Source organism: Lynx rufus, unplaced genomic scaffold, assembly GCF_022079265.1.
Source record: "Lynx rufus isolate CCGP_SWC_20201006 ecotype Redwood Valley unplaced genomic scaffold, mLynRuf1.p SCAF_2, whole genome shotgun sequence".
Classification (NCBI taxonomy): Eukaryota; Metazoa; Chordata; class Mammalia; order Carnivora; family Felidae; genus Lynx; species Lynx rufus.
Genome location: NW_025814834.1, coordinates 98,394,399 through 98,421,561, shown reverse-complemented (window position 1 = coordinate 98,421,561; position 27,163 = coordinate 98,394,399). Strand labels below are relative to the sequence as shown.

General features: G+C 34.5%; 1 protein-coding gene across 1 annotated transcript in view; it reads right to left on the bottom strand.

The window, feature by feature from the left end:
* Nucleotides 1-2,846: 2,846 nt before the first annotated feature.
* The window catches only part of ACTR3 (actin related protein 3), a 65,893-nt gene continuing 41,576 nt past the window's right edge, over nucleotides 2,847-27,163 (bottom strand). Inside the window, exons 5-12 of the mRNA XM_047085389.1 lie at nucleotides 24,752-24,847; nucleotides 22,900-23,007; nucleotides 17,658-17,801; nucleotides 15,492-15,665; nucleotides 8,905-8,997; nucleotides 8,575-8,700; nucleotides 5,351-5,434; nucleotides 2,847-3,738 (exon numbers count right to left, since the gene is read on the bottom strand). Of these exons, the coding sequence (XP_046941345.1) occupies nucleotides 3,643-3,738; nucleotides 5,351-5,434; nucleotides 8,575-8,700; nucleotides 8,905-8,997; nucleotides 15,492-15,665; nucleotides 17,658-17,801; nucleotides 22,900-23,007; nucleotides 24,752-24,847 (921 nt within the window). The 3' untranslated portion in view covers nucleotides 2,847-3,642. The remainder of the gene's footprint in view (nucleotides 3,739-5,350; nucleotides 5,435-8,574; nucleotides 8,701-8,904; nucleotides 8,998-15,491; nucleotides 15,666-17,657; nucleotides 17,802-22,899; nucleotides 23,008-24,751; nucleotides 24,848-27,163) is intronic.

The following is a 27,163-nucleotide window of genomic DNA, read 5'->3' as shown; positions in this document are numbered from 1 at the left end:
GACCAAGCACATTGTAATGAAGGTTCTGGTATGCTGAAAAACAAATACTGAAGAGGGATGAGCAGTATTGAAGAGTCATCAACAGTGACTAGAAATCCCTTTTCACTCAAGTCTCCAGACCCTCCAGCAGATCTAAAATTCTTAAGATAAGCTTAGATATGATACGGACCTAATTATAAAAACAAAGTATTTATTTTCAGGATTTGCTGTGGAAAGTTCACCAGAACTTCTCGTTGACAACTCTGCCTGTGACCATGTATACTGGCTACGTGCTACTACAGTGAATATGTTCTACAGCACAGAGTAGAAGGTTTTACCCCAAGAGTTTGTACATATTTGGTTTGCATGTATTTTAGGTAATACATTTAGGGACATTAAGCTATATTGGGAATCTAGGTGCTAACAGCTAAAGAGACTGCAGAGGGTTCTCAGAGGCACTCAGGCATGGTGCTGATGAATAAGATCTGGCAGTTAGAGGGGCAGAGGAGTCAAAGCAGTGCTGGTAGGAAAAGCGGAAATACATGGGACTTGATCACTGACAGATCAGTCCGATATTTAGTGGAACAACACCACTCTTTACAATACCACAAATACCTTTTGATACTACAAATAATTTCATCAATAATATTACAAAGTACTCTGGTACCATCTTTATGGTTATCTGAATGAAGAAGGTTTCTATTTATACAGATATATCTTCTAGAACTTCTCTGCAGAAATTAAGTAGAGAATAAAGAACATAATAGCTTGTTATCCCTATATATATTATTATTTCTGAAGATATTTCTACAAATAACTGCAAGGACAGTTATATCCACTTGTTCAAGTAGCTTTGAAAGCAAACTATTGGTGGACTTGATAGACAACTGCTGTATCTGCTATCAAAAAGCAAGACAATCAGAAGAAGGTGGTTACTTGTAGTATATGCCATGTACTAATGTGTAAGGATCAGGCTGTAAAACCCAGCTTCCTGAAGAGTAGGCAAGTTAGATAACCGTCATCTATTTTTATTTCTGTCCATTAATATTTCCCAATCGATCAAAGCCCTGCCTACTAAAAAGGAGGCATTAGAAGACACCCTTACTAACACAAATAAACCAATTCTCACAACTCATAAAAACTGCACTGTTAATCCAGATACCACACCACCCTGATATGTAAATTAAGGTCTAGAAAGTTCAAGGAATTTATCTAAGATTACACAAATATATCTTCTATGTTTTAACAATAACAACAAAAAATCAAAGTCGAAGGAGTTGTATCATCAATTTGTAGAACCAGAATAAAAATTTCAGTCACTGGCCTTAGTCTGGTGTTTTTCCAATGTACCACGCTCATGTAGCTGACATCAAATCAGTGTTACAGATGTGAATTCATCTTGGCCAGCCTCTACACATATACAACCAAACATGCTATAAACTGAAAAATGATACACAGTGATAGGACAGATGTAAAGAAATAAGACGTAAAGAAATAAGCTATCATAACATAGTTCAGTCCTATAAAAGCAATGCAAAGGGGATATCAGGAAACATAAGAAAGGTTTGAGTCTTCTTGTGTGCCTAAATACATGTAAGTTTAAAGAAAAATTCTTGACCTTCACATTTTTGTATCAAACCATTGACATCTTTATATAAGTATGAGTGAGACTGTAATTTGTGGCTTTGTAAATGTGATTTGAGCTTACTCATTCACTCTTCAACAATACTAGGTGGAAAAGACATATTTAAAGCAATGCTAATGGATCAGGAAGATGAAATCTTTTGATGTTTACCATTTTAGCTCTGTATCAAAAGATCTTTGAAAAAGCAAACGAAGAATAGTGTATGTAGCAAACTCCTATTTGTGTTAACATAAGGGAGCTATACTCCTTTCTATATGCAGAAAATTGCAAGGACATAAAGACATTTCTAACTGTAATGAGAAAGTCAGAAAAGCTGTGGTGGAAAATAAATGTACTTTCACTATCTACTCTTTGGTGCTGTTTGAATATTTTATTTTACATGTTCATGGACTACTTTCTCAAGTAAAAAAAAAAGATCTTTTATACTCATACTACTACCACTGGAGGGCAAACATTTTGTTCTTTACTCCCATATTCAAAGATTCATATAAAATGATTAATTTAAGTATCCAGCTTCACTGTAAATAAAACCTAAAGTTTACTCCCCAATTCTATCTTTATAGTAAATACAAACAACAAAGACACTTTAACTGCTCTTTAACTTTTAGACAGAAGTATACTAATCCTATGTGTTATTCTCATGGATAATGAAGTTTAAGTGTTCACTGACATTGATGCTGACGTTTTAAAAAGCCTATAAAACATTTTCCATTTTATTCTTCTATAAATAACTGGTAAAATTTCTCAAGTTCACAAGATATTTTCTGCCATACACATTAGAGAGATTTCAACGAATCCCACTATTCCAACAGAAACAGAAATCATATAAAATACATAAACACAAAGTAGAATGACACTGCTCCTAAAAAAAAAAAAAAAAACATTAGAAAAGGTAATTCAGTTTTAATTTATTTTATCACTTTTTCTTCATGATCCAGATTATTTTAAAATGCAAAGAAAATTAACTTTCCATGATATGTCAGGGACTGGCACTAAAAAAATTTTCAGACTGCAAATGAGTTATACAAATGAAAATATCAAATGGAGATCCAGTTATCAAAATGAAAGCACTCAACATATTAAAATTTCACAATTATTTGTTCAGAGCACATAAAAAAGTCAGCTTGCTAACCAACTGTTGTGATTTTAAAGAACTATTGCAGAGGTTTGAAGAAAATAGATTAGTTAACTTATAAAGAGATTAAAGAGCTTGAAACAAGTATTAAAAAGAAATCTGTGCCTTTATTAGAATGGTGTTAGGCTTTAAATATACCAATTTTGGTAATCAAATTTTCATTTTTAATAAGAAATGACACTACAGAACTGCATTACTGGTCCAACAATCTTGTCTTTACTTTTCCTTTAAAGCAAGAAACAGAATTCGAGTAATCAGAAAGCACTAGCAGGCATCAGTTAATCCAAGATACTAGCTTCTTAGTTCCAAAAGCACTTGCAAAGAAAACCACTGTGGGGGTACAGGGGGGTGGAAGCCATTTGTAATAACTGGAATCCCATGAGTGTGTGTGTGCGCCAAGTCTCATGAGGCTTTTTTAATTTATCCTTTACTTGGTCACTTGTTTTTCCTCAAATACTAGTTTTTCTTTGACTTTTTTTTCCTCAAAGTATAAAAAGTATGAAATATAAACAAGCTCTTGCATTGCACACTTAGAAGTGCACAACTCAAGCATTATAGAGCTATCTACATACCGATAAATCCCATCGAATCTTGGATAATTCAATAATATACAAAATATCAGGGCACAGAAAGAACTAAAACCCACTTCTTTTTGTTACACATAAGATTCAAATATTCAGTCTAAAGAAAAACACATAATCATTTTGGCTCTCCTCTACATTCGCATGTTGATATACTTATTAAAATATCCTGTATAATTATGTTTGGTCTTCTTACTCCAAGTCAGGTTTAAAACCTCAAAACCAGCCATCCAGACAAAACAGGTAATCAGAAAGATTATTTCTTCCCCACCTCCCTAACCCCAATAATTATCAAATCAATTTTACGACATGACTCCAAACACTGGATTGTGACGACAAATGCTAGGTCCAATTTCTTCGTAATCCTTTTTGGTGTGGCACACTTGGTAGAACTCAGGCTGAAAACAAAAACATGTATTTTACAAAGGTCAAAAACGTACCACCTTTCAATATGCTTAAAAGAGATCTGTGTGGTGCCTTGTGGTTAAGTGTCCGACTTTGGCTCAGGTCATGATCTCGCTGTCCGTGAGTTCAAGTCCCGTGTCAGGCTCTGTGCTGACAGCCTGGAGCCTGTTTCAGATTCTGGGTCTCCCTCTCTCTCTGCCCCTCCCTGCCCATGCTCACGCTCTCTCTCAAAAATAAACATTGAAAAAAAACTTTTTAATAAAATAGACTTGTTAAATCTAAAATTTTTATTAGCCCACCTCCATATGTGAACAAAGCTTAAAATTTCTAGCAACTGTGACAACATCAGTTGTAATTCTTTATCAGAAATGAAAAGTAGCACTTAACAACACATGTCCTAACACACATCTCCCCCTACCTTAGCATGATTTTGAAATTCTGAAGACTGGAAGGTGGATTCTCAAAAGCCCAGACTATTCTGCTGAGGCTTCCCCCCATTGTAATCTAAAAGAGCAGCATTAAATCTAAAATATAGGTAAACTCCTAGTAGTCATATACAAAAACTTCTAGATCAACTTGCTTTCCTTACTCAAGGTATGGACAGAGTCAGTCTCTCTCTCTCTCTCTCTCTCTCTCTCTCTCTCTCTGTTAACTCCTTTCTCAGAGGGCACACTTACAAACTCAAATAGGTTATATGGCACAAATGAAGATGACTAAAATTAAGGAATAATATGTACCTCTTCATTTTAAATGGTTTTAAAAATCCAAGCATGTATGATATTCAGTAATTCAGATTAAAGCTTCTTCTTTTTATTTAATACTCTGTGCCACAGGATAAAGCACCAATATTTAATAGACTAATGATGTTAAATTATCTTTTGAAGGGATTTTAAGATGTTTTGGTTTGGGGAGAGAGCTCTTAGAACAATTCCTTCCACTCAGTTTTGAACATCATATTTCCTATGCAATGATCTTAATGCTTTTAAATATCTACACAGAAAAAACAATGACCTTCTGATATCTGTATTATCACAAGGTTAAAAGAATTTTCCCTACAGATAAATTTTAACACCATAAATGCTCATTCTAAAAAAATGTCTAGCGAGCAAAAAATAAAATCCAAAGGACTTCTACTTTTTAAACTACTATATATATACACACACACATATATATATATGTATGTATGTGTGTGTGTATATATATATATATATATATATATATATATAGTATGTCTATATAGAGAGAGACATCCGATTTTAAAACCTGCTCATGCAATATACAAATACAATTTAAAGAAATTTCCTTCGTTCTTCTGAACCGTGTAAGTATTGGGGTGCTTGTGTGGCGCAGTCGGTTAAGCATCCGACTCTTGATACCGGCTCATGGTCTGTGAGATGGAGACCTGTGTCCAGCCCTGCGCTGACAGCAGGGAGGCTATCTGGGATTCTCTCTCTCTCCTTCTCTGCCTGTCTGCCCCTCCACTTGCACACACACTCTCAATCTCTCAAAATAAATAATAAACGTTAGAAAATATTTTTAATTATGTCAGTACTGGTGAATTCTCCCATCTGAAAAATCACATTTTAAATGTAAGCTTTATCTCACCGTGGAAGCCAGCATCGATCCTCCAAACCAAACTGCATATCGCTGCATGTGGTGTGTAATGACTTGTACATCAATAGGTTTTGGCTAAAAATGAAACAGCAAGAGCAGTTCGAGAAATAAATTCAAGTAACGATTTCTGTATTATGTAACTTTAAATGTATATAGACTAAAATATAATGTTTCAGATACTCAAAAATAATAAAACTCTAAGAGGACGCACACAAAGCAAAACAGAACACAACAGAAACAAATTAAGCTAATTTTTAAAAGACAAAAAAAACAAGCACTCTGAAGTGGCAAAAGCGACTAACCCAATTGTGAACACAGTATTATGACTGTGCCTTCTGGTTTAAGATAAAAATTAACTGTTGAATTCCAGTTAATATATTTCTCACAATAGTATGGATTAATAATTCTGAAAGTACTATATACATATTCCAGATTCGAGCAAAAACATAAATATATTGTAGATAATGGAAGCCAAGATTCTCACTGTCAGAAAACACAACATTACAAATATGGAAGAGAAGAAGGCTAGATTGAACTTCTGGTATTCTGGAACTGGCAGTATCGGTATGCATTCAGAGTTTTAAATTTATATACATACAAAACTAGATATAGATTGTGTGTGCGTGTGTGTGTGTGTGTGTGCGCGCGTGCAAGCGGACGCACGCACGTACACACAAACACATCCTAGTTCTGTACACCAAGGCCTGAAGAGGTGACCCTCAGTAACAATAAACATAACTAGTATCCACAACTTGGTTGCTTAATAGCATTTTGCACCAAAAGGAACAGAAAGGAAGAGAAGAACCTGAATTATTCTGCTGTGTCAAGGAGTAACAAAGCACCGAAAGAATACTAGAGATGCATCAAAAGGACAAAAAGCCATCTTTAAGGGCTCCTACTGGACAAATCTGAGAAATCTGAGCATCAAAATTAAAGATATTAATAGTAATAATGATATGTTGATATTATATCACAATGATATTAAATTATATGATGAGAAATCAGGTTTTCACAGAGGTATTACTGAATGAATGAATGAAAGAATGAATGAATGAAAATGAATGAGAAGGAAAAACTCTTCCTTACAGTAAAATGAGACTTAAAAAACACAGATGGGATGACTGGAATGTACAGAATACCAGTTGGCAACTACCACAACGATAACTATTTCAGAAAAGAAAAATGGATGTTAAAACCAGGGCTGAAAGTTTGATAAAAACCAGGATAGCTGCATAGTCTGAAACTATCTTTCCATAATATTCTTATTAAATATAAAGAAAAATAACTTCACAGAGAAACCTAACAAACACAACTTTATTAACCAACTGATCAAAATTAACATCTGGGACAAATTATACCATGTGTTCAGTGATACAATGCACTAAAAAGGATACAACATCATTTCTGTGGTATTACTGCCAAAAGTACCTGATCTGAACCTAACTTATCATGAGGAAATATCCCCAATAGACAATCCCAAATTGAGAAACATCCTGCAAAATAAATGGCCTGTATTCTTCAAAAACGTTAAGGTTAAAAAAGACAAATAAGACTGAGTACTTGTTCCAGATTGAAAGGACATAATAATTATTTCAAACATGTGATTCTGGATTGGGTTCTAGACCAGAAGTTTTTTCTTTTGCTATAAAGGACAATAATGGAAAAACTGTTGAAACCTGAATCGGGTCTATAACTAAATTATATATTATATCAAGCTTACTTGTGTGATTTTTACAATTGAATTGTATTGTTTGGGGACATACACTAAAACATTTAGGGGTGATGGACCATTATTTTTCCAACTCACTCTCAATTCAGAAAAATGTGTGTATATATGCATATGTACATATATTTATAGGTATAGAAAAAAGCAAATATAAAATGCTAACATTTGGGGAATCTAGGTGAACGATTTATCGGAATTCCTTCCACTAAGTTTTGTAACATTTCTCTAAGTATGAAATTATTTCAAAATAAAAAATTTACAAACTTACAGGTCATAAAAAATGGCTTATTTTGTTGCTGTTAAAACTATTTTAGTTGCCATTAAAAATTACAGATTGAAAGGGGATAAAGCCAGATTTAGATATAGATATATAAAAATGTTATGAAAATCCATAAAAATATCATATAAAAGAAAAAGAGAGGCAGAGTCCTCCAGTAAACATTATTTTTCCTGTATCATTAATGTCAATACAGTTGACATCACTGAGGGGAAAAAATCTCTCATTTCTTATTTTGAAATGTACGAGCAACCTAAAAATGTTACATTTTTACTTTATTAAAATACTACACTCAAAAATAGCATTTCTACTTTCATTTCATGTCTCTATGAGTCATTACAAACTAAACAACTACTTAAACATATTTTATTCTGCAGTCCAAGGGACAGATCTAAGATAACCAAAATTTAGGGGGTGAAAACAGCTGTCATGCAATTTCTAAACAAGCAGCAAACTCTAGAGGATTGTGTTTTACTTTTAAGTAATTTTAAATGATTAGTAGTCTCAGATGAAGCCCTCATTCTTAATAATTTTCCAAGTTGAAAAAAATGTATTTTTATTTAACAACATATCCTCTAAACCAATGTTTTGTATCAACAGTCTACAATGAATAAGTATGAAACATAACATTTACTGAAAATCTGTCTCATAAATATAGAAAGCCGACATCTGAAAATTTAAAATTAATTTTGATTTTGACAGTGAACCCAAAATCCAGGACATGCAAAAGAAAAGTTATTTCTGCTGAACCACCAGTGTGATTTTACACTATGAGCTGCTATGGGGGATAGGGGTGGGTAGGGTCAGTCTGTATAAGCAGGCTTGACCCCACAACATCAGCTTCTCTCTCATCTCAGCTTTATTGTACTACTATTGGAGAATTTAAAATTGTGTAGATTCCCTAAGGAATATTATCCCTGGAGTATGCAAGATATCTGTTCTATATAATACGTTATCCGTGAGAGAGGTATGAAAAAATGGTGCTTACACGGACTAAGAATACTTTCCAGAAATGTAGGTGATATCCTAGAGGAATCAAATGACCAAGAATATCATGGACATGAATGTGTAATATTAACCACTTTCCATTAGAATGCCTGATAGAGGCCTCTTATTTTCCTAAATTAAAGCAAAAATTGGCAGACATTTCCCATCACCATTATAAGAATCAAGAAAGCCCCTACCCTCCCACCAATAACTGAGAAAACCAACCTTCAATCTGCCACCACTCAATTCCTCACTTAGTTTCAGCCTGGCATCTACAGTTCTTTTCAAATCTCTTTGCAAGCGACGTCCAAAGTCCCTGAACATGGTTGAACCTCCAGAGAGGACAATATTCTATATTGGTGGAGAAAAATACATAAGTATTGACTTTTATTTAAAAGGAAAAAGAACATTTTTAAAGACATAAGAAACAATACTAAAATCCTATCAGAGCCTTTTGAAGAGAGGTTTTTTAATTTAATATTCAAGAACAGACCAGAAATTTAAGAAGTTTTTAAAAGTATGGCCTTGAACAGTAATTTTGCTGTAAATACTGACCTTGTAGAGAGGACGTCTGACATCAATAGGGCAATTCTGAATTACTTCATCTACAACTTCTGAGATAGGTTGAGTAAAGTCTGGATTAGCAAACTGAAAAGTAAAGGTGGATATACGATAGAGATTAGGTTAGTACTGACTTAAATATCACAATAAAAAAGCATGTTTTCAGTTCAAAAACAAAAGAATTTTTATAAATCATAAATTCTGGTCTCGAATTCAAAATTAAAGACACTGAAATCAGAGATTTCAGAAGTCAAATTGTAATAATGATGATATATACCATTTCACAACCATCAGAACAGTAAAAATGTAAAGCTGCACATACACTATGAACTGATAAAAATCTGTGGACACGCACATGAGCAGAGCTGCAAAAATCTGAATTGAATGACACATTTATAGTTGAAGGCAAACAAGGAAATGCTCAGTCTTCTCATTTCACCTTTTATACTATAAGTGGCCTTTTCACGATATATGTAGTGTCACAGTTTCCACATTTTTGTGGGTGATTTTGCTGTTTAAGAGGGTCTCTCACCACAGTAGTGACAAAGTGCTATCTACTATTCCTAAGCTTGAGAAGGCTGTGATGTGTGTTATGGAGAAAATACAGTGTTGGTAAGCTTCATTCAAGCATGAGTTACAGGGCTGTTGGCCGTGGGCTCAATGCTAATGATGGAAAATATATACTCGTGTGCCTTTAAACAGAAACACAAATAAAACAAGGTTATATGTTCAGTTGACAAAAAATGTAACCTAAAGCTCACAGGACCTAACCCTGTATTTCCCCTATGAACAATGATTTTAGTTTTCACTAATTCGATGTTCACAGCAACTTTATAGAGCATCTACTGTGAATAATGAGAATAAACTGTGTATTTATATGATGATATACCACAAACTATTTCCAAATAGCTGACACTCAAAAGTAAAACTCAATTTTTAAGAAGCTAACTTCAAAAAAATTTGAATGATTACATATATGTAAATCTTTTAAAAATGTTTATTTTTGGGGTGCCCGAGTGGCTCAGTTGGTTGAGCAACCAACTTCAGCTCAGGTCATGATCTCTCAGTTCCTGAGTTCGAGCCCCACATTGGGCTCTGGATTGAGAGCACAGGGCCTGCTTGGGATTCTCTCTCTCCCCATCTCTCTGCCCCTCCCCTGCTCATGCTCTCTCTCTCAAAAATAAACATAAAAAATTTTTTCTTTTAAATATATGTTTTTGTGAATACATGCACAGTTAAAAAACATGAACTGGATATACACTAAATTTATGACAACCACCCTCAGGAGAAAAAGCAAGGATGGAAACCAAACAGAGAAAGGAAAAGGTCTGAGGAAGGGAAGGTACTCTTTTTGTAATACTTTATTTCTTAAAATCTCAGTATGATAAATATTAGTATTAGTATGTATTTATTTGGAATGGAAGGTACATGTATTAGGCAACACTTTTCAAAAATTTTTTAACAGATTGGTTAGATTGGTAGGTTTGAGATGGAAAGCAGCCTAAGAATTTAAATCATCATGGAAATAAGAAGGAGATTAAAAATAGTAAATTTTTAAAAACAATTTTTATATACAGCAGGCCTTATACAAGGAGAAATAGTATTAGGGAAGGCTTTCTTCCCCATCATGTATTTTTATATGCATGCCTGTGGCCCTCCAAAACATGCTGTATGTATATTTCTAGATTTCCTCAGAGGAACTACAAAACATAACAGTTTTTTTTTTTTTTTTTAAGATTTTGAGAGAAAGAGAAAACAGGGGAGAAGGCTGGAGGAAGGGAGGGGGAGAAGGCGGAGGGACAGAGGGGAGAGGGGGGAGGGAGGGAGGGAGAATCTTAAGCAGTCTCTATGTTCAGCGCTGAGCTACATGCGGGCCTCAATCTCATGATCTTGGGATCATTACCTAAGCCAAAATCAAGAGACGGATGCTCAACTATCTGAACCACCCTAGCACCCATAAAATAGTTTTTGAATACTAGATCTCAGAATTCAACTTGTATTTTGAAACAAAGACCTCATTTTACTAAAACTTTTCAAAAATATATGTATGTGGCCATTCTTTAAAATTGGAGAGGAAATGCTAGATGGGGTTTTTCCTAGTTAAAAATAAAAGGTCAAAAGTTAGCCTAATTTGTCAAAATAAACAAGTATATTTCACTAAAATGAATAAAATTTAAAGTACTGTCCAGAAAATGAGTTGCCAACCACGTTTCTTGGCCTCTCATTTTTCACATTAGGTTGTCTAATGGGAGAGACAACATTCCTTTGTTCAATAAACTGATTCTAGAACTTGACTGATAACTCTCATGCATTTGTCAATTTTTTCCAGTTTTTAAATTTAGTTTTAAGTTATTGAGAGTTTGGGCATATAATGAAAAGAGATTTAACGTTACTTAAATGATGAAGCATAATGATACAAAATATTTTAATTTAGATAAAGTAAAATATCACTAGCAAAGATTCTACTGACTTCTATTATCACAGTAAAAAAACAAATGGTAGTCAACATCTATCTATTTAAAGCATACCCTAACAGGGGTATAGAATTCCTAGGAATAATGAATAGCTACAAGTGGGTAGAGAAATGGGACTCATACTGAGGCTTGAAAACCCAAACTACAGACTATTTGTTCCATCTGTTAGAGGTAATCCATATTGCATCCTGTGGGAAAATGGGAGAATATAACTCCACTCAGCTGGCTCTGTATGCCATTTACAGTCAATCTTAGTTTATGGGCAAGGAATGGCTCAGTTCACAATTAACTGGAATGAGTAACAGAATTGGAATCCTGAAAATTTCATTTTGTGATGTGTATAACCACTCTCTAAGCTTTAGACTATGAAATCTCTAAGGAAACTTCAATTCTCAAAACACGCTTTTATGATCCCATAATGATACCTTCAACCTGAGAACCTGTCATGAGATTTAATCCTCAAAATGTGGAGAACATTAACAATCCGATAGAAAATATGGTCTATAGGGGCGCCTGGGTGGCTCAGTCGGTTAAGCGGCCGACTTCGGCTCAGGTCATGATCTCGCGGTCCGTGAGTTTGAGCCCCGCGTCAGGCTCTGTGCTGACAGCTCAGAGCCTGGAGCCTGTTTCAGATTCTGTGTCTCCCTCTCTCTGACCCTCCCCCGTTCATGCTCTGTCTCTCTCGGTCTCAAAAATAAATAAACGTTAAAAAAAAAAATTAAAAAAAAAAAAAGAAAAAGAAAATATGGTCTATAGTATCTCATCAATTTACTAATACAGAACTTAAAAATTCTGTACAGTGTCTTTTGTTAGCCATACTCCTTAGTACTTACCTAAACAATACACACAAACACACAAAGGAGCACGCACTCAAGAGATTAACCTTCCCGTAATTCTTTCCCAAACCTTTAAGACAGTTCACCTGCTATAACAAGATCAGAAAAAGGCAGGGATGGGGTCATTCATTCCTGTGCCATGCCCTTCTCATAGCAATTTTTAATCAGGAACATACAAAAGATAGAATTTATACAACCTTTCAATATTCACATACCCTGGACTCACCCACAGATATTCTGATTTAGAAAGAAATGAAGTCTGATTTGAATACATCTTTACAAAAAGCTTGGGGACTATTGTGCTTTATAGAATCCCAGGAGAGAATGTGTAGAATGTATCGAGTGAAGCAGCAAGCAATGAATACTTAGTAATAAATAAATGAAGGAAAAGAGTTAAGAATTAACAATAACTTGTTGCAGGTTATTTAATACTTTAATACTAACAGGCTCAACCTAGGGTCCCTACTAAGCATATTTTTAGGCCTTTGCTTTCCCTTTCAACAAAAGGATTAGTCCTGCCTCTGTTTTCTGATCGTGTCTTAATACTACTACAAGTGGCTAACAAGAGAGGAGTATCTTTTCTCTCTTCTGAGAAATTTACAGAAAATACACTCAAAGTAGACAAAGCAGTCAAAATAGCTTTGTCAAAAAAATTTAATTTCCTTTAAAAAAAAAATCAAAGTGCCAAACCCGTTCCTTCTAAAAACAGCTCAGGTATTTGTGAAGAATTCAGCAATTCGAAAAATAAATATCCTTACTCTTTCATACAGTTTATCATCAGTGTTCAAATTCAGGTACCTACACTTTTATCTAGCCAAAACAAAAACCAGAGTGAATTCTTCAGATGACAAGAGGAAATGTGACACAGAAAAATCTAGAACTACAGAAGACAGAATCTTAAAATTCACTTGGGAAGTGACACAGTTCATATGATACCAAAAAAAAAGGGGGGGGGTCTATTCTGGAAAAACATGATGAACTGTACACACATATCTTCTTCTCTCTACTAAAAGCACTAATAAAGAAAATTTATCAAAAAGGCATAATCCCAAATGTATGTAGAGAAGAGAAGAGGAAGAAACAGCAACAAAATTTGGCAAACTAGAATCTGGAAGGCAGATGGACAAGACCATGCATTCCCTCCAAAACACTTAGTAAGTCATCAGTAGGGAAAGCCAAGAATAGGGCTGTTTCTATCACCAGCCCACCCCCCCTCCAAAGAACTGGCTGTATGTGTTAGCACTGAAATGGAAGGGCTGTCTAAAACCTTACAACACCCAAATACTAGTCTGACCACAATGCCTTATCCTTCAGGGGCTCACCCATTTGCTCCCAATTTACAGTTATCTGCAATTCATCATGATCTCCAATCCCTGGCCATACCCCTCATTATCCCTAAGTAAGTCAGGCCTTTCGGATTCAGGCTCTTACACTCCACAAAACTCTGACCTCTGCCTTGTCAAAACACTTTGTTCCTTTTCCACAACTGCCTGGGAGGGAAAACACTGCTCTATGACTCAAAGTTCTGAGTCTCTAACTTTTGTAGTGCCACCCCCCTACTATTAATATAGTCACCCTCTCAATTCTTCTCACTAACGATTATACAAGTTACTGTTCTCTCCCAGCCCTCAACTTTATGTCCATTCCCTTCTCCCAACACAATAGCTTGACTCCCCTTCATGAAAAATAAAACTATGCACTGTGACAATGAACTTCCTAAGCTACCTGCCTACTCCTCTATCCAGTCTTCCCAGCTTCACATTGTCCTGTACCCATACATAACTCTTTATCTCTACCACTGGGGTAATCCCTCTTAAAGACAAAACAACCTCAGCCTTATTCTTTCAACTGGGTTCTTCTCAGTCCCTCCTTCATCTGGAAAACTGCAATAAACTAACCTGTTTCCAACACCTCTGTTCTAATTCATCCCACACAGTGCAGCCAGAGTGACCTTTCTAACACCGTTCATATATCTGTGTCATTTGCACTGAAGATTTCTGCACAACTCCAGAATCCAGTAAACTCCATTCTGTAGCATATTAATCCCTCATGAACACCCATCTGGACCCATCTCCTAACTCCCTTCCTTTATACTTCTATTATCTAGCTCTCTCCTCTCCCAGACTTCTACCCAGTCTATCCCTTTTGCCAGAAACATACTCCCCTAACATACCTGCCTGACAAATACCTATTCATACTTGAAGTCTCAGTTCAACTGTTACCTCATCTAAGAAGTTTCCGTAGTTCTCCCAAGCAGACTTAGATGTTCTTTGTTCCTATCCCCTACCCAGATCCATGCATTTATTAAAGCAACTTTACCTGTTTAGCTATTCATCTCCCTTATTCTCTGAGCTCAGTAAAACCAATATAAAATAGTTCTTCATCTTTGAATAGTCCGTACTTAAACTGAGACCATGAAAACTGTATTCACTTACTATTTGCTGAGAGAATAAACAATATTCAAAAACAACTGTTCTTAATGTCAAATACGCACAAAAACCATATAATGTAATTCTATTAAGTTTTTTATAGAGGCGCCTGGGTGGCTCAGTCAGTTAAGCATCCGACTTCGGCTCAAGTCACGATCTCACAGTTCATGAGTTCGAGCCCCATGTCAGGTTCTGTGCTGATGTGACAGCTCAGAGCCTGGAGCCTGCTTCAGATTTTGTGTGTGTGTGTGTCTCTCTCTCTACCCTTCCCCTGCTCATGCTCTGTCTCTCTCTCTCAAAAATAAATTAAAAAAAATTTTTTTTAATAAGTTTCTCATACTAAGTTATTAGAAGAGTTTTTCATTATTAAAAACACACCATTTCATTAATTTAATAAAACCTGTACATTACTAACATTTCATAGAGATAGAAAACTACTTTGTTAATAATAATTTGTTATGATACTTAAAGGTTCTTTGTCTAATGGCCACTTTATATGAGGGCAGTGGCAGTTCTAGAACTTATCCCCAAATATTTTATTTAAATGGTCATAAATTTTAAGGGCTCTTGTCTTTGCATGACCCCACATAAGCCAAATTTTAAAAAGACAAGTTTCAGTTTTCTAAATGCATGAAAACAGTAACTTGTTTAGCCTATTTCAACACAGGCAATTTTTCCTCTTGAAAATGATTAATTCCCTATAGCATTTTAGTATACAAAAGAAAGTTCCTGAGATTAACTCTTTCCTGAATATCTTATAGTTCATTGATAATTTCTGCCAAATTTTTCAAAACAATTCCATCTAAAAAAAAAAAAACAAAAAAAACAAAAAAAAAACTTACCTCTGGATGAAAAAAGATTTCAGGTCCCAAGAATCTCTCATAACCAACATCAATAGAAAATTCTTTTTTTGAGATAGCATTGATTCCAGTATATTGCTTAATCCACTTTGATCCATCTGTGTCATACTTGTTAAATTCTTTTACTAAATCTGGGCAGACATAACTATAGCGCTCCTAGAAAAACAAAGAATTGAGTAATTATTTCCTCATTTTAGTAACGGTAAAAAAAGATGGCATATTTTCAGTAAACAAGAATCAAATGAACAAATACCGTCAGAAAATAAAGAAATTAAGCTGAGGAAAATTTTATGTTACGGTATTATCTGATGTCTAGTACAAATAAAAAGCTCATCTCTCATCTCCTACACATAACTCCTGGCTTCATATATAAATTGAGTAAGATCTGACCAACTAAAGAGACAATCTCTATTATTTTAATGTTATTTCATGAAAATATTCATTTCTGTCATTCAACATTTTATACTACTTCAGTAATTAATGGAGTTTACATTCTAGAGAGAAGAAAACAAAATACATAATAACCAGAGAATAAATAATAGTTGAAATAACCACACAAATTAATATAGATACTTAATCCTTAATACCTATCTGAAACAAAACTGAATATGGTCTAAGCAAATGAGCAAAAGAAAAATGACTGAAAATAAAAACTATTCTTTTTTACTATACCACCTACAATGCTAAATTGTTGCATATCTGATTATATGTCCTAAGTAAAAGTTTTTATCAAAACTGCAATTCAAAAATGTTATGGGTTATAACATTCTGTTTGCAACTTATGGGTTCCTGAATCCAAGTCTCAGGGTTTTTTTGTTTTTGCTTTTGTTTTGTTTTGTTTTTTAAGAAAAATACACAGGGGTGCCTTGGGTGGCTCAGTCAGTTAAGTATCCGACTCCTGATTTCAGCTCAGGTCATGATCTCACAGATCCTGAGTTTGAGCCCCACATCAGCTCTGTGCTGACAGCACGGAACCTGGTTGGGAGACTCTGTCTCCCTCTGTCTCTGTTCGTCCCCACTCATGCGTGTTCTCTCTCTCTCTCAAAAAAAAAAAAAAAAAAAGGATTAAAAAAAAACCACACACTTCATATATTTTTGCACATCAAGAATCCTAATCTGCAATAGCTACAAATATTACTAATAACCAAAAGACATGAAAGGAAAAAGTACTGAAAAACAAAGGACAATTTGATTATGTTACCGTAGGTCTTCTTTCTCCAAACCTTGGAAGTAGGAATTACATGGAAATAATAAGTTTTAAAAGACATTCACACTGAGCATTAGTATTCTCTAGATTTAAATCATTGGTGCTCTTATCATTTTTTTAAATTCCAAAGACTTCCCGAAGATGCTATAGCAGTAATGTTCATATTAATTTTTTACACATTTAATTTCGATGCCACCATTGGCGTCTTTTGGCAGCCATTTAGTAATTTAGTAATTTTAGCCATTTAGTAATTAGGAACAGTAAATTCATTTTCATTCCTGACCTTTGACGAGTGACAGAAACCCTATAATCATTCAGATAGGCAATAAATAGTTATTTCTGCTGGGGCAGTTTTACTTTCACATACTGAAAACATAGGAGAAATCCACGGAAATTTGTTTAGGTATGCTGGCAAGTGAGAAATTTAAAAAGCAATGCTAAATATTTTGATGGTTTACATAAAGCACTGATAGACTTATGTAAGACACATATTATAACACCTTACATAGCCTTTACACGTTTCTATTTGCCATATCACTGGAGCCAAACCTATATTCTATAGACAAATGAAACAATTACATTAAAAAAAAAATTTTGCAACAGAAAACTCTTAGAATTAAAATAAAGAATTCAGTGAAGAAACTAAGATACGAGGACTCTGAAGTGAACTAATGAGTTTTACTATGGGGAATAATCACAAAAATGTATGCTAAAGTCAAATGTTCTTGACTCAAATGTGAAATGTGGAGACAACAGGCACAAGGCTGATAATTCCCCAAAATTTCCTTACAAGAAATACACAGAAAACATATACATAATTAAGAGTAATGATTTGCAAAGGGTTTTTTAAGTACTATTCTTCATCTAATAGTTTCTCATGTTAACACTGTAAATTTGACTTTAATTTTTAAATGAATTACACACTCATCATTATTTTGTACCTTTACTGCCTTAGCAGTTTCCAAGGATTGTTCTGGAGGGATTCCTACTTCTCGGTCTCTCAGCAACTGCTGAATAAAATATGTTATATCTCGTCCTGCGATTGGAATGTGCTTAATACAGCTGCCAATCACATACCCTTCGGCCTAGATGAAAAAAAAAGTCTCAAGTTTACTTTCAGTGATTTCAAGATTAATATAACACAAATAACCATTATAAATAAGACTAGGTTCTCAAGTTAGTGTATTTATATTCTCAAGTACTGCTTTATCCCAGGAGAATTCTTCTAGTCTTTATTCCTCAAGTGTATTCCTCACAATACTATATTACATAATTTATAGTACTATACAGATATTATGAACAAGAATGGTCAGCAACTCAGAACTATTCTTTTACTGGTAAGAGTTTATAACCAAGACTGAAATGACTGAACAGCACAAACAACGAATTTCAGAAGTATTAAATATTTTGATATTAGACCAGATAGAAAATTATTTTTAAAACCTTTTATATTATCAGTGAACAGTTTAGACAACATTGTAGGAAATTTATAGTCTACAAACTATCTTTTTTCCTACTGAAGTAGGTACCAATTTCACAAGGCTGAGGCATTCTATGCATCATCATAATGCCAAATAATTAAGTTCTATACAAAGAATCCAAATTTTCTGATAGGAGCCAGAGGTACAAAGAATAATGTAGCAAAATTAAATTTAATTAACAAAGAATATTAGGGATGTCCTCATCTGGGCACGGCAGAGTATTAGTGATTGGATTTATCCTCTCACCTTAAAGAAAAAACAGGACAAATTATATGAAATAAAGGTTTACAGACAGTGAATGAACAACAGGCAGAGTAGGGCAGTGTTCCCCATGAGAAGAGAAAACAAACAAGATGAATGCTATGAACATCCCATCTCATTGCCTAGAAAAGTGCCCACGCAGCAGTAACAGGAGGGAGAACCCAAGCAGAGCCAGAGTCTCATTAAGTTGAGGATACGGAATTTCGATTTCAGGAAGGTCAAGACGGCTACAGTTTGCAAGTCAAACTATTGAAGTGGAAAGAGCTGCACTGACACAGCTTTGGAGATGTGAAAAGTTACACGTAAGCTGACTAATAATCACCACATTCATGTTAGGAAACCATCAAGACCAAAGAAAGAACCTCTAGAAAGGAGGGGACAAAATCTCCAAAGCTCTTGCATAACTGGGAATAGTCTACATTCCCATTAATCAGAGTTTAAAGATCTCAAACACAGGGCATTGAGTAGAGTCCACAGAAGGGTATTTCTTCAAGAGTGAGGATAGAGTAAAACCAGACAAAAGACTGTTCTGGACTTGCTCAATAACACTTAAAAGGAGCTCCTAAAAGGATCAAAATGATTCCTAGTAACTTAATTGGGTTCCAGGAAAGAAATCTCAAAATATTTTAAAAAGCCCCCAAAACCCAGGACACAGCAATGTAAATATACGGTACCTAATGAAAAATTATAATCAAGCAAGGGAAGAGGAAAATACAACCCTGACTGGGAGAATCATCAAAAGAGAAAGCAACAGTAATACAAAAGATAATAGCATTGATAGACAAAAACACTGAAACAATTATATATTCCACATGAACACGAAGATCAATGGAAACATGAGTGAGAGAGAAAGGGAAGATAAAAAAGACCCAAAGAGAACCTCTATGACAAAAAATAAAATATCTGAAATAAAAAATACTCTAGGGGCACCTGGGTGGCTCAAGTTGGTTAAGCATCCTACTTCAGCTCAGGTAATGATCTCATAGTTGGTGAGCATGAGCCCCACATCAGGCTCTTTCCTAACAGCTCAGAGCCTGGATCCTGCTTCGGATTCTGTGTGTGTGTGTGTGTGTGTGTGTGTGTGTGTGTGTCTCCCCTTCCCCTGCTCATGCTCTCTCTCTCTCTCTCTCTCTCTCTCTCTCTCTCTCTCTCTCAAAAATAAACATTTAAAAAAGAACAGCATTAAAAATATATATATGCTAAATGTGATTAGAGCAAATTAAATTATCTGCTCTAATAATAAAAAAAGTGAACATGAGGACAAGAATGAACCATTTAATTCATGAGTTCCAGCCCCACATCTGTTTCTGTGCCCACGGCACAGCCTGCCTGGAATTCTCTGTCTGCCCTTCATGCTCGCTTGCTCTCTCACTCTCTCTCTAAAAACCTCAAGGAGAAGAAATGGAAAAAATAAAATAAAAGAATACATTTAGGTACATCACAAACTACTAAAAACTAGTGAACCAGGAATATATTATGAGAAAATCTTGAAGGCAGCTGGGCAAATAAGAAACATTACAAAGAAACGAGCTTAGGAATAACAGCAGACTTATACTCACAAACAATGTAATCCAAAAGACAGTAGAATTACATCTTTAAAATACTAAAAGTAAAAAGCTATCAACCTAAAATTTTATACCAAGTAGTATCTTTCAAAGATGAAGGCAAACTACTTTTTCAAAGGATGTATATAAGTTGAAAGAGTTCATATTCAGTAGACCAGCACTTCTAAGAAATGCTAAAGGCCATCGCCATCATTCTGGCAGAAAAAAATTAGGCTAGACGGAAATATGGACCTTCACAAAGGAAACCAGCGCTGGAAATGGTAAGTGCATAAATATAAAAGAAACTTACCTTTTTCAAGATCTCTTTTAAAGATGACAACTTGTTATGGGCTGACATGTCCCGCCTCTCCCAAAATTCTTATGTTGAAGTGCTAACCCCTAATACCTCACAGTGTGATTGTATTTGGAGACAGGGACTTTAAAGAGGTAATTAAGTTAAAGTAAGATGATTAGAGTTGGCCCTAATCTAATATGACTTATGTTCTTAAAAGAAGAGATTAGGACACAGACACACAGGGAAGACCATGTACAGATAAATGGAGAAAATTAGGCCATCTTGATAGAAGACACAGAAGCCTCGGAAGAAATCAACCCTGCCAACATCTTGATCTCAGACTTTATTACCTCCATCTGGGCAAATATTAATTTTCTACTGTTTAAGCCACTCATTCTGGTACTCTGTTACAGCAGCCTTAACAAAACTAATATACTATTTACAATGAAACAAATTAATAACATAGTGAAAATTTATAACAGGTAGAAGTAAAATAAGTGACAATTATAATTCCAAAGGGAAGTACACTGTTGTACACAGTACCTACTTATAAAACATCAGAACATTATTTGTACTTAGATTATAAGTTAAAGATATTTATTATAAACGCAAGAGCAACCACCACCAAAAACAAGCAAATGACAATGACAAAGAAGTAGAACATAGCTAATAAGTCAATAAAGAAAACAAAATAGATTTAAAAAAATACTCCATTAATTCAAAAGAAGGGAAAGAGTACAAAAACAGGAACATCCAATTCTTAATATCCTTATAAAAATTCACTCTTATTCATGTTCATAACTTCTATTTGAATATTAATTATCAAGATACTGACATTACTGATTAATTTCATAGATCTTCAGATCTTGGTGAATCAGAACCAGTTCACCTACTAGTTCCACAGCCTACTATTTGGTGATCTTAGGCAGTTCATTTATTTTCATTTTTTAATGGGTAAACTGAGGTCCTCAAAAGGTAATATAACCTACATTATAGATTTTGAGGTTCAAATGAGAATTTAAAATGAAAATCTTAAGAAGCTCTATGTACCACTAAGAAAGAAAACTGTGACACCAACTATAAAAAAAAAAAAAAAAGAAATATTGGACACATTCCAATATCCAAGATATTAACATATCCCCCAATGGGAAAAAAAAAAAAATGTGATATAGCCATACAATGAAATATTATATGGTGTAGCCATATAATGAAATCTTATTTGGCAATAATAAATGAAGTACTATCCATGCTACAACTTGGAGGAATCTTGAAAACCTAAGTCTTCATGAAAGAAGCCAGTCACAAAAGACCACAAAGTTTAGGACTCCATTTATGTGAAATGTCCAGAACAGGCAAATCAATTGAGACAGAAAGTATGTGAGTGATTGCCAGTGGCTAAGGTTATCAGGGAGAGAGTCTGCTAATGGACAGAGCATTTCTTTTCAGAGTCATAAAAGTGTTCTAAAATTGACTGCGGTGATGGATGCACTCTGAATATACAAAAAACCACTGAATTATACATTTGAAATGGGTGAACTGTATGGTGTATAAATTATATCTCAAGAAAGCTGATACTAAAAAAGGGACAATTATTACTAAAACTATTATGACATTGGGAGAATGAATTATAACATCTAATCTAAGTCAACCCAAGGATGTTATCCTCAACAGAGGATGCCTGATCCATTAAAAATAGGAATGAGAATAATGAAGACATAAAAGTCCCGAAATAATTTCATCCCAAACAGGATATTTAATATAATATAAACATTATTTGAAAAGCTGTTTTCTATGTATACCCATCTAATATTATCAAGTATGAATTCAAGTAGTCATTTTCAATATATTAGGCACAATAAAAACCTGAATTTGTCATTAAGAATTGGAAGCACAAAGGCCTTGGCAGAAAAAATGCTATCTCTGACAAACAATACAATCTGATGTATTTTTCTTAATATGCCTTACTAAATCCAAACCACAAAGTACAATCATAACTTGAGCTTTTTATTCAAAAAATAAAATAACTTTCCGGGACACTTAGCTGGCTCAGTCAGTAGAACATGTGACTCCTGATCTCGGGGTCATGTATTCAAGACCCACCACTGGGTGTAGAATTTAATTTTAAAGAATAAATGAATAAGTTCCGAAAATTATTAACAGCCATGAGCTTATAAACTATTTAGTTAATCTACGCACCCAGCTCAAGTCTGTTAATCAAGGATAAGAGAGATTATCAAGTAGCTAACATACACACACAGACATATCCAAACCAGAAAACAGAATTCCGTGTCTAAGAAAATAAAGGTATAATATATTTCCATTCCAGTTACTCCAACATTTGCTAATTATGAATTAGAAATAATTTCTAATATCTTTAAAATCATTTTCTAATTATAGTACAAACCTATAGCAAAAAAGACTTTACAATTTGTTTACAGAATTTAAATATTAATTTGAGCAAAATATAGCTATAGCTGAACAAATGACCAAATTTTTAAAGTGCAACATTTACAATTTTTTAAAAGTGGTATTAATTCATATAATTTATTTCTGCCAGATGTGTTATCTGATGTCCTATTTGGTAACTGTAAAATATTCTTACCACAGGAATGACATGAGTGACACCGTCTCCACTGTCTATTACTGTACCGGTCAATGTCCGTTCTCCTACTTGTCTTGAGGTCCAAGATGCAGCTAAGGCAAGAACAGCCTTAGACACACACACACACACAGATTATGACAAACAAAAAAATAGAAACAAGGGCAAAGAGTTAACAGAAAAAAAACTATTTCAATGGAGTACTACAATTTTAAATGTACAACTGACTCTTGAACAATACCAAGGTTAGGGACACTGACCATTCCAACACAAGCAGCTGAAAATACAAATATAACTTCTAACTCCCCCCAAACTGAACTACTAATAGCCTACTGTTGACCAGAAGCCTTACCAATAACCTAAAAAGTTGATTAACACAGATTTTGTGTGTTATATTGTATACTGTGTTCTTATACTAAAGGAAGCTAGAGAAAAGAAAATGTAAGAAAATTGTAAGGAAGAGAAAATACATTTACAGTACTCTACTAGATTTATCAAAAAAACTCCACAGATTAGTGGACCCATGCAGTTCAAACCCGTGCTATTGAATGGTCAACTACAGTATCTTTGGAAGGAAAATACACAAAATTAATTTACATTATGCAATAAAATTATTCACATCCTACTAATTTACAGGCTTATATTTACTTTCAGGGGCATGTTCATAAATATTCCATGTTTTAACAAGAGCCATTTTTCTCCTAAACCCCGCAAAATGGGAAGACTAACATGAGATATCACAGTACTAAGAATGCAAGGACTTAAACTATGTTTATATGAGCTAGCCTATACACAAACCACAAAGTGTAAGGAAGGTAAAGAAATACACAAACACCCAATCACTCGTTATTCCATACACAGATGGCTATAAACAAGTACCTCTATCGTAAGATTAGCTCCAAATTTTCTAAGTGCTGCGTGCATTTAGAAATATGTAACAAGTTATTTAACCATAGAAAAAGCCATTATACTCTTCTAAATATTATGATTTAATCAGGAAACAAAGTTGAGGGGACTGCGTTTTTCAATGCAAAATACTAGCATGGGCAATAAGATACAATTTTTTTTTTTTTAAGTTCACAAATAAAGAAACTAACACAGCTAGTTCATTGTTTAAAAACTCAATTTCATACAATCCAAGCTTCAAACAAGATACACAGCCAATAATTAAAAAGAAAGCTAAACTGGCTTTATTTTACCTACTTGCAATATAACAGCTGAAAGGGACCTAGAAAGTTATCTAGGCCATCCTCCTATTTTAGCACAGGATCACACACCATAATCATCATGACCTAAGAGAACTACACAATAGTTTACATACTTATTAAACATTTATGATATGCTAGGCATCACATTCACTACAGGGTTAAAAAACAAGAGGTGAGCTGTGATCCTGAAGGGAAGGAGAGAAGCCATTCCATGAAGATACACTTACAAAGTAAGTTCAATAAAATACTACAGGGATTTCTGATACATGGAAAGCAGAAGGGCACAAAGAAGATGGTCCAATATACCTAGCAGTAAGTCAATCAAAACAAACTATGAAAAAAGGACACAACAAATGTTTCAAGGATAAATGAATATGTATATAAAGTTCCTGACCTGGAGCAAACAATAAATATTAGTTCCCTTATTTCTGTACCATGAAAGCTTTGAATTATCTAAAGTTCATCAACTTCCTTCAACATTTCTCTTTTGCTGATTAACTCTATTTCCTATGATTTCTAAATTACTGATTCAGGAAAGAACTATGGCATGCTTTGAGGTTATGAAAAATATGTATTTTTTAACAGTGAATTAAACCTTAGATTAAAATTTAAGAGACAAGCTTATCTTGACTTATGAACTTGCTTACCTGCACAGCAATGTACAAGCCTGGAACATTGAAGGACTCAAACATTATTTCAGCAGTATATTCCCTGTTTTCTGGAGTATTCAGTGGAGGTTCAGTCTATTAAATTGAATATTAGACATTTTAAATAGACAAGATCAGATTATTTTCATAACTTTATAGACAATTTTTAAATAAGAAATAATTTATGTCATTTTATTTAAAAGTCTTTTAATTAAACTTGCAGGTACAAAGATAGACATACAGACCAAAGAAAAACTATATAAAGATTTCAAGCAGATCTAGGCATATATGAAAACAATATAGTTATTCACACAAGAAACTGACTCCTTATGTCACACCATTAAGCACTGATAAAAGGAATGAGAGAGAAAGGAGACCCAGTCAAATCATCTTGTGAAAGGGTAAAGACAGACCTCCAGGGAGACATACCAATCCTATCTGCTGGTGGAAGAACTCTCACCCATGTAATGTTTTCAGCAGGATGTACCTGGTCTATTTACAACTATAATAAATAAGCCAAGATTCTACAAATTTATGGCATGGCTTCTTGGAAAATGTTATAGAAGTCATAAAACTGTTAAGAGTATTAAAATGGAGATGTGTAGGGGTGCCTGGGTGGCTCAGTGAGTTAAGCATCTGACTTCAGCTCAGGTCATGATCTCACGGTTCATGAGTTTAGCATTGGGCTCTGTGCTGTCAGCTCGGAGCCTGGAGCCTGCTTCGGATTCTGTGTCTCCCCTCTCTTTCTGCCTGTCTCCCGCTTGTGCTCTATCTCTATCTCAAAAATAAATGAATGTTAAAAAAAAAATTTTTTTTTTTTTTTAATAAAATGGCGATGTTTACAGTATTCTCTTCCATTTTTGTGACCACATACATCATTTAGAAACCTGCAGATTAAGTCTTGGCCAGAACACATCCTAAGTCAAGAGTGGACTAAGGAAACAGTTACCTGCATTCCTGGACTTCATGTTTCACCTATGCCTCATGACTACTTAAATCATTTACATTATTAAAGCTTGAAACTGGGCAAGACCTCTAATTCTTCTGAATGTGATTTGACAATTCTTTTTGTTATCTCAAATATTGAAACTGAAAGGCAAAACTTTTAAACTTCAGAAGTACAAAAGAATTATCTTTTTGATCTTGAGGTAAGAATGATTCCTTAAATTTCAAGAACACATATTACAAAGAGAAAGATGGATAAAATTCAAATTCATTGCAAATTAAATCTTTTTGTTAATTTAAAAAAACACTATAAAGTTTTTAAAGAAAAAGGTCGACTAAGAGTAGACTTTTTTTTTAATTTTTTTTTTTTTTCCAACGTTTATTTATTTTTGGGACAGAGAGAGAGACAGAGCATGAACGGGGGAGGGCCAGAGAGAGAGGGAGACACAGAATGGGAAACAGGCTCCAGGCTCTGAGCCATCAGCCCAGAGCCCGACGCGGGGCTCGAACTCACGGACGGCGAGATCGTGACCTGGCTGAAGTCGGACGCTTAACCGACTGCGCCACCCAGGCGCCCCAAGAGTAGACTTTTTACACATGTAAACCCTTTAATAGCTAAACTACTTGACATGATTAAACTTATTTAGAGGAGTTTTGGAACATGTTCAAGGATTTGGAGATAATTTAGAGACAGGTACATAGAAAATTAAGCACACTAAAAAAAAACCAAGGCAGTTAAATTATAAACTCCAAGAAAAACAGAAGTTCTATATAAAATAAAATATAATCAGAAGATCTCCCAAGGAAAATATACAAATAGCTAATAAGCACATGAAAAAGTACTCAACATCATTAGTCATCAGAAAATGCAAATTAAAACCAAAATGAGAACTCTTACACACCCACCAGAACGGCTAAAATTAAAAAGACTGACACCAAATGTTGGATAGAATGTAGAACAACCAGATTGCTAACACATTGCTGGTGGGTGTGCAAAAAGGTAGAACCCCTTGGAAAAAGTTCTGAAAGTTTCCTATAAAACCAATCATGCATATACCCCATGACACAGCAATTCCATATCTAGGTATTTGCACAAGACAAATGAAAACATGTCCACAAAAAGACTTGTATAAGAATGTTCGCAGCGACAGTTGGGTGGTTCAGTAGGTTGAGCTTCTGACTTTTGATTTCAGCTCAGGTCATAAACTCATGTCCAGCTCTGCTGAGCACAGATCCTGCTTGGGATTCTCTCTCTCTCTCTCTGGCCCTCCCCTGCTCTTTCACACACGCTCACTCTCTTTCTCAAAATACACACTTAAAAAGAAAGTTCGCAATAACCAAAATATGCATAATAATCAAAAATTGGAAACAGCCCAGGTAATCATCAATAAGAAAATGGATAGTAAGGCACAATATGATCCAACAACAAACTACTGGTATTTACAACAATGTAGATGAATCTCAAAG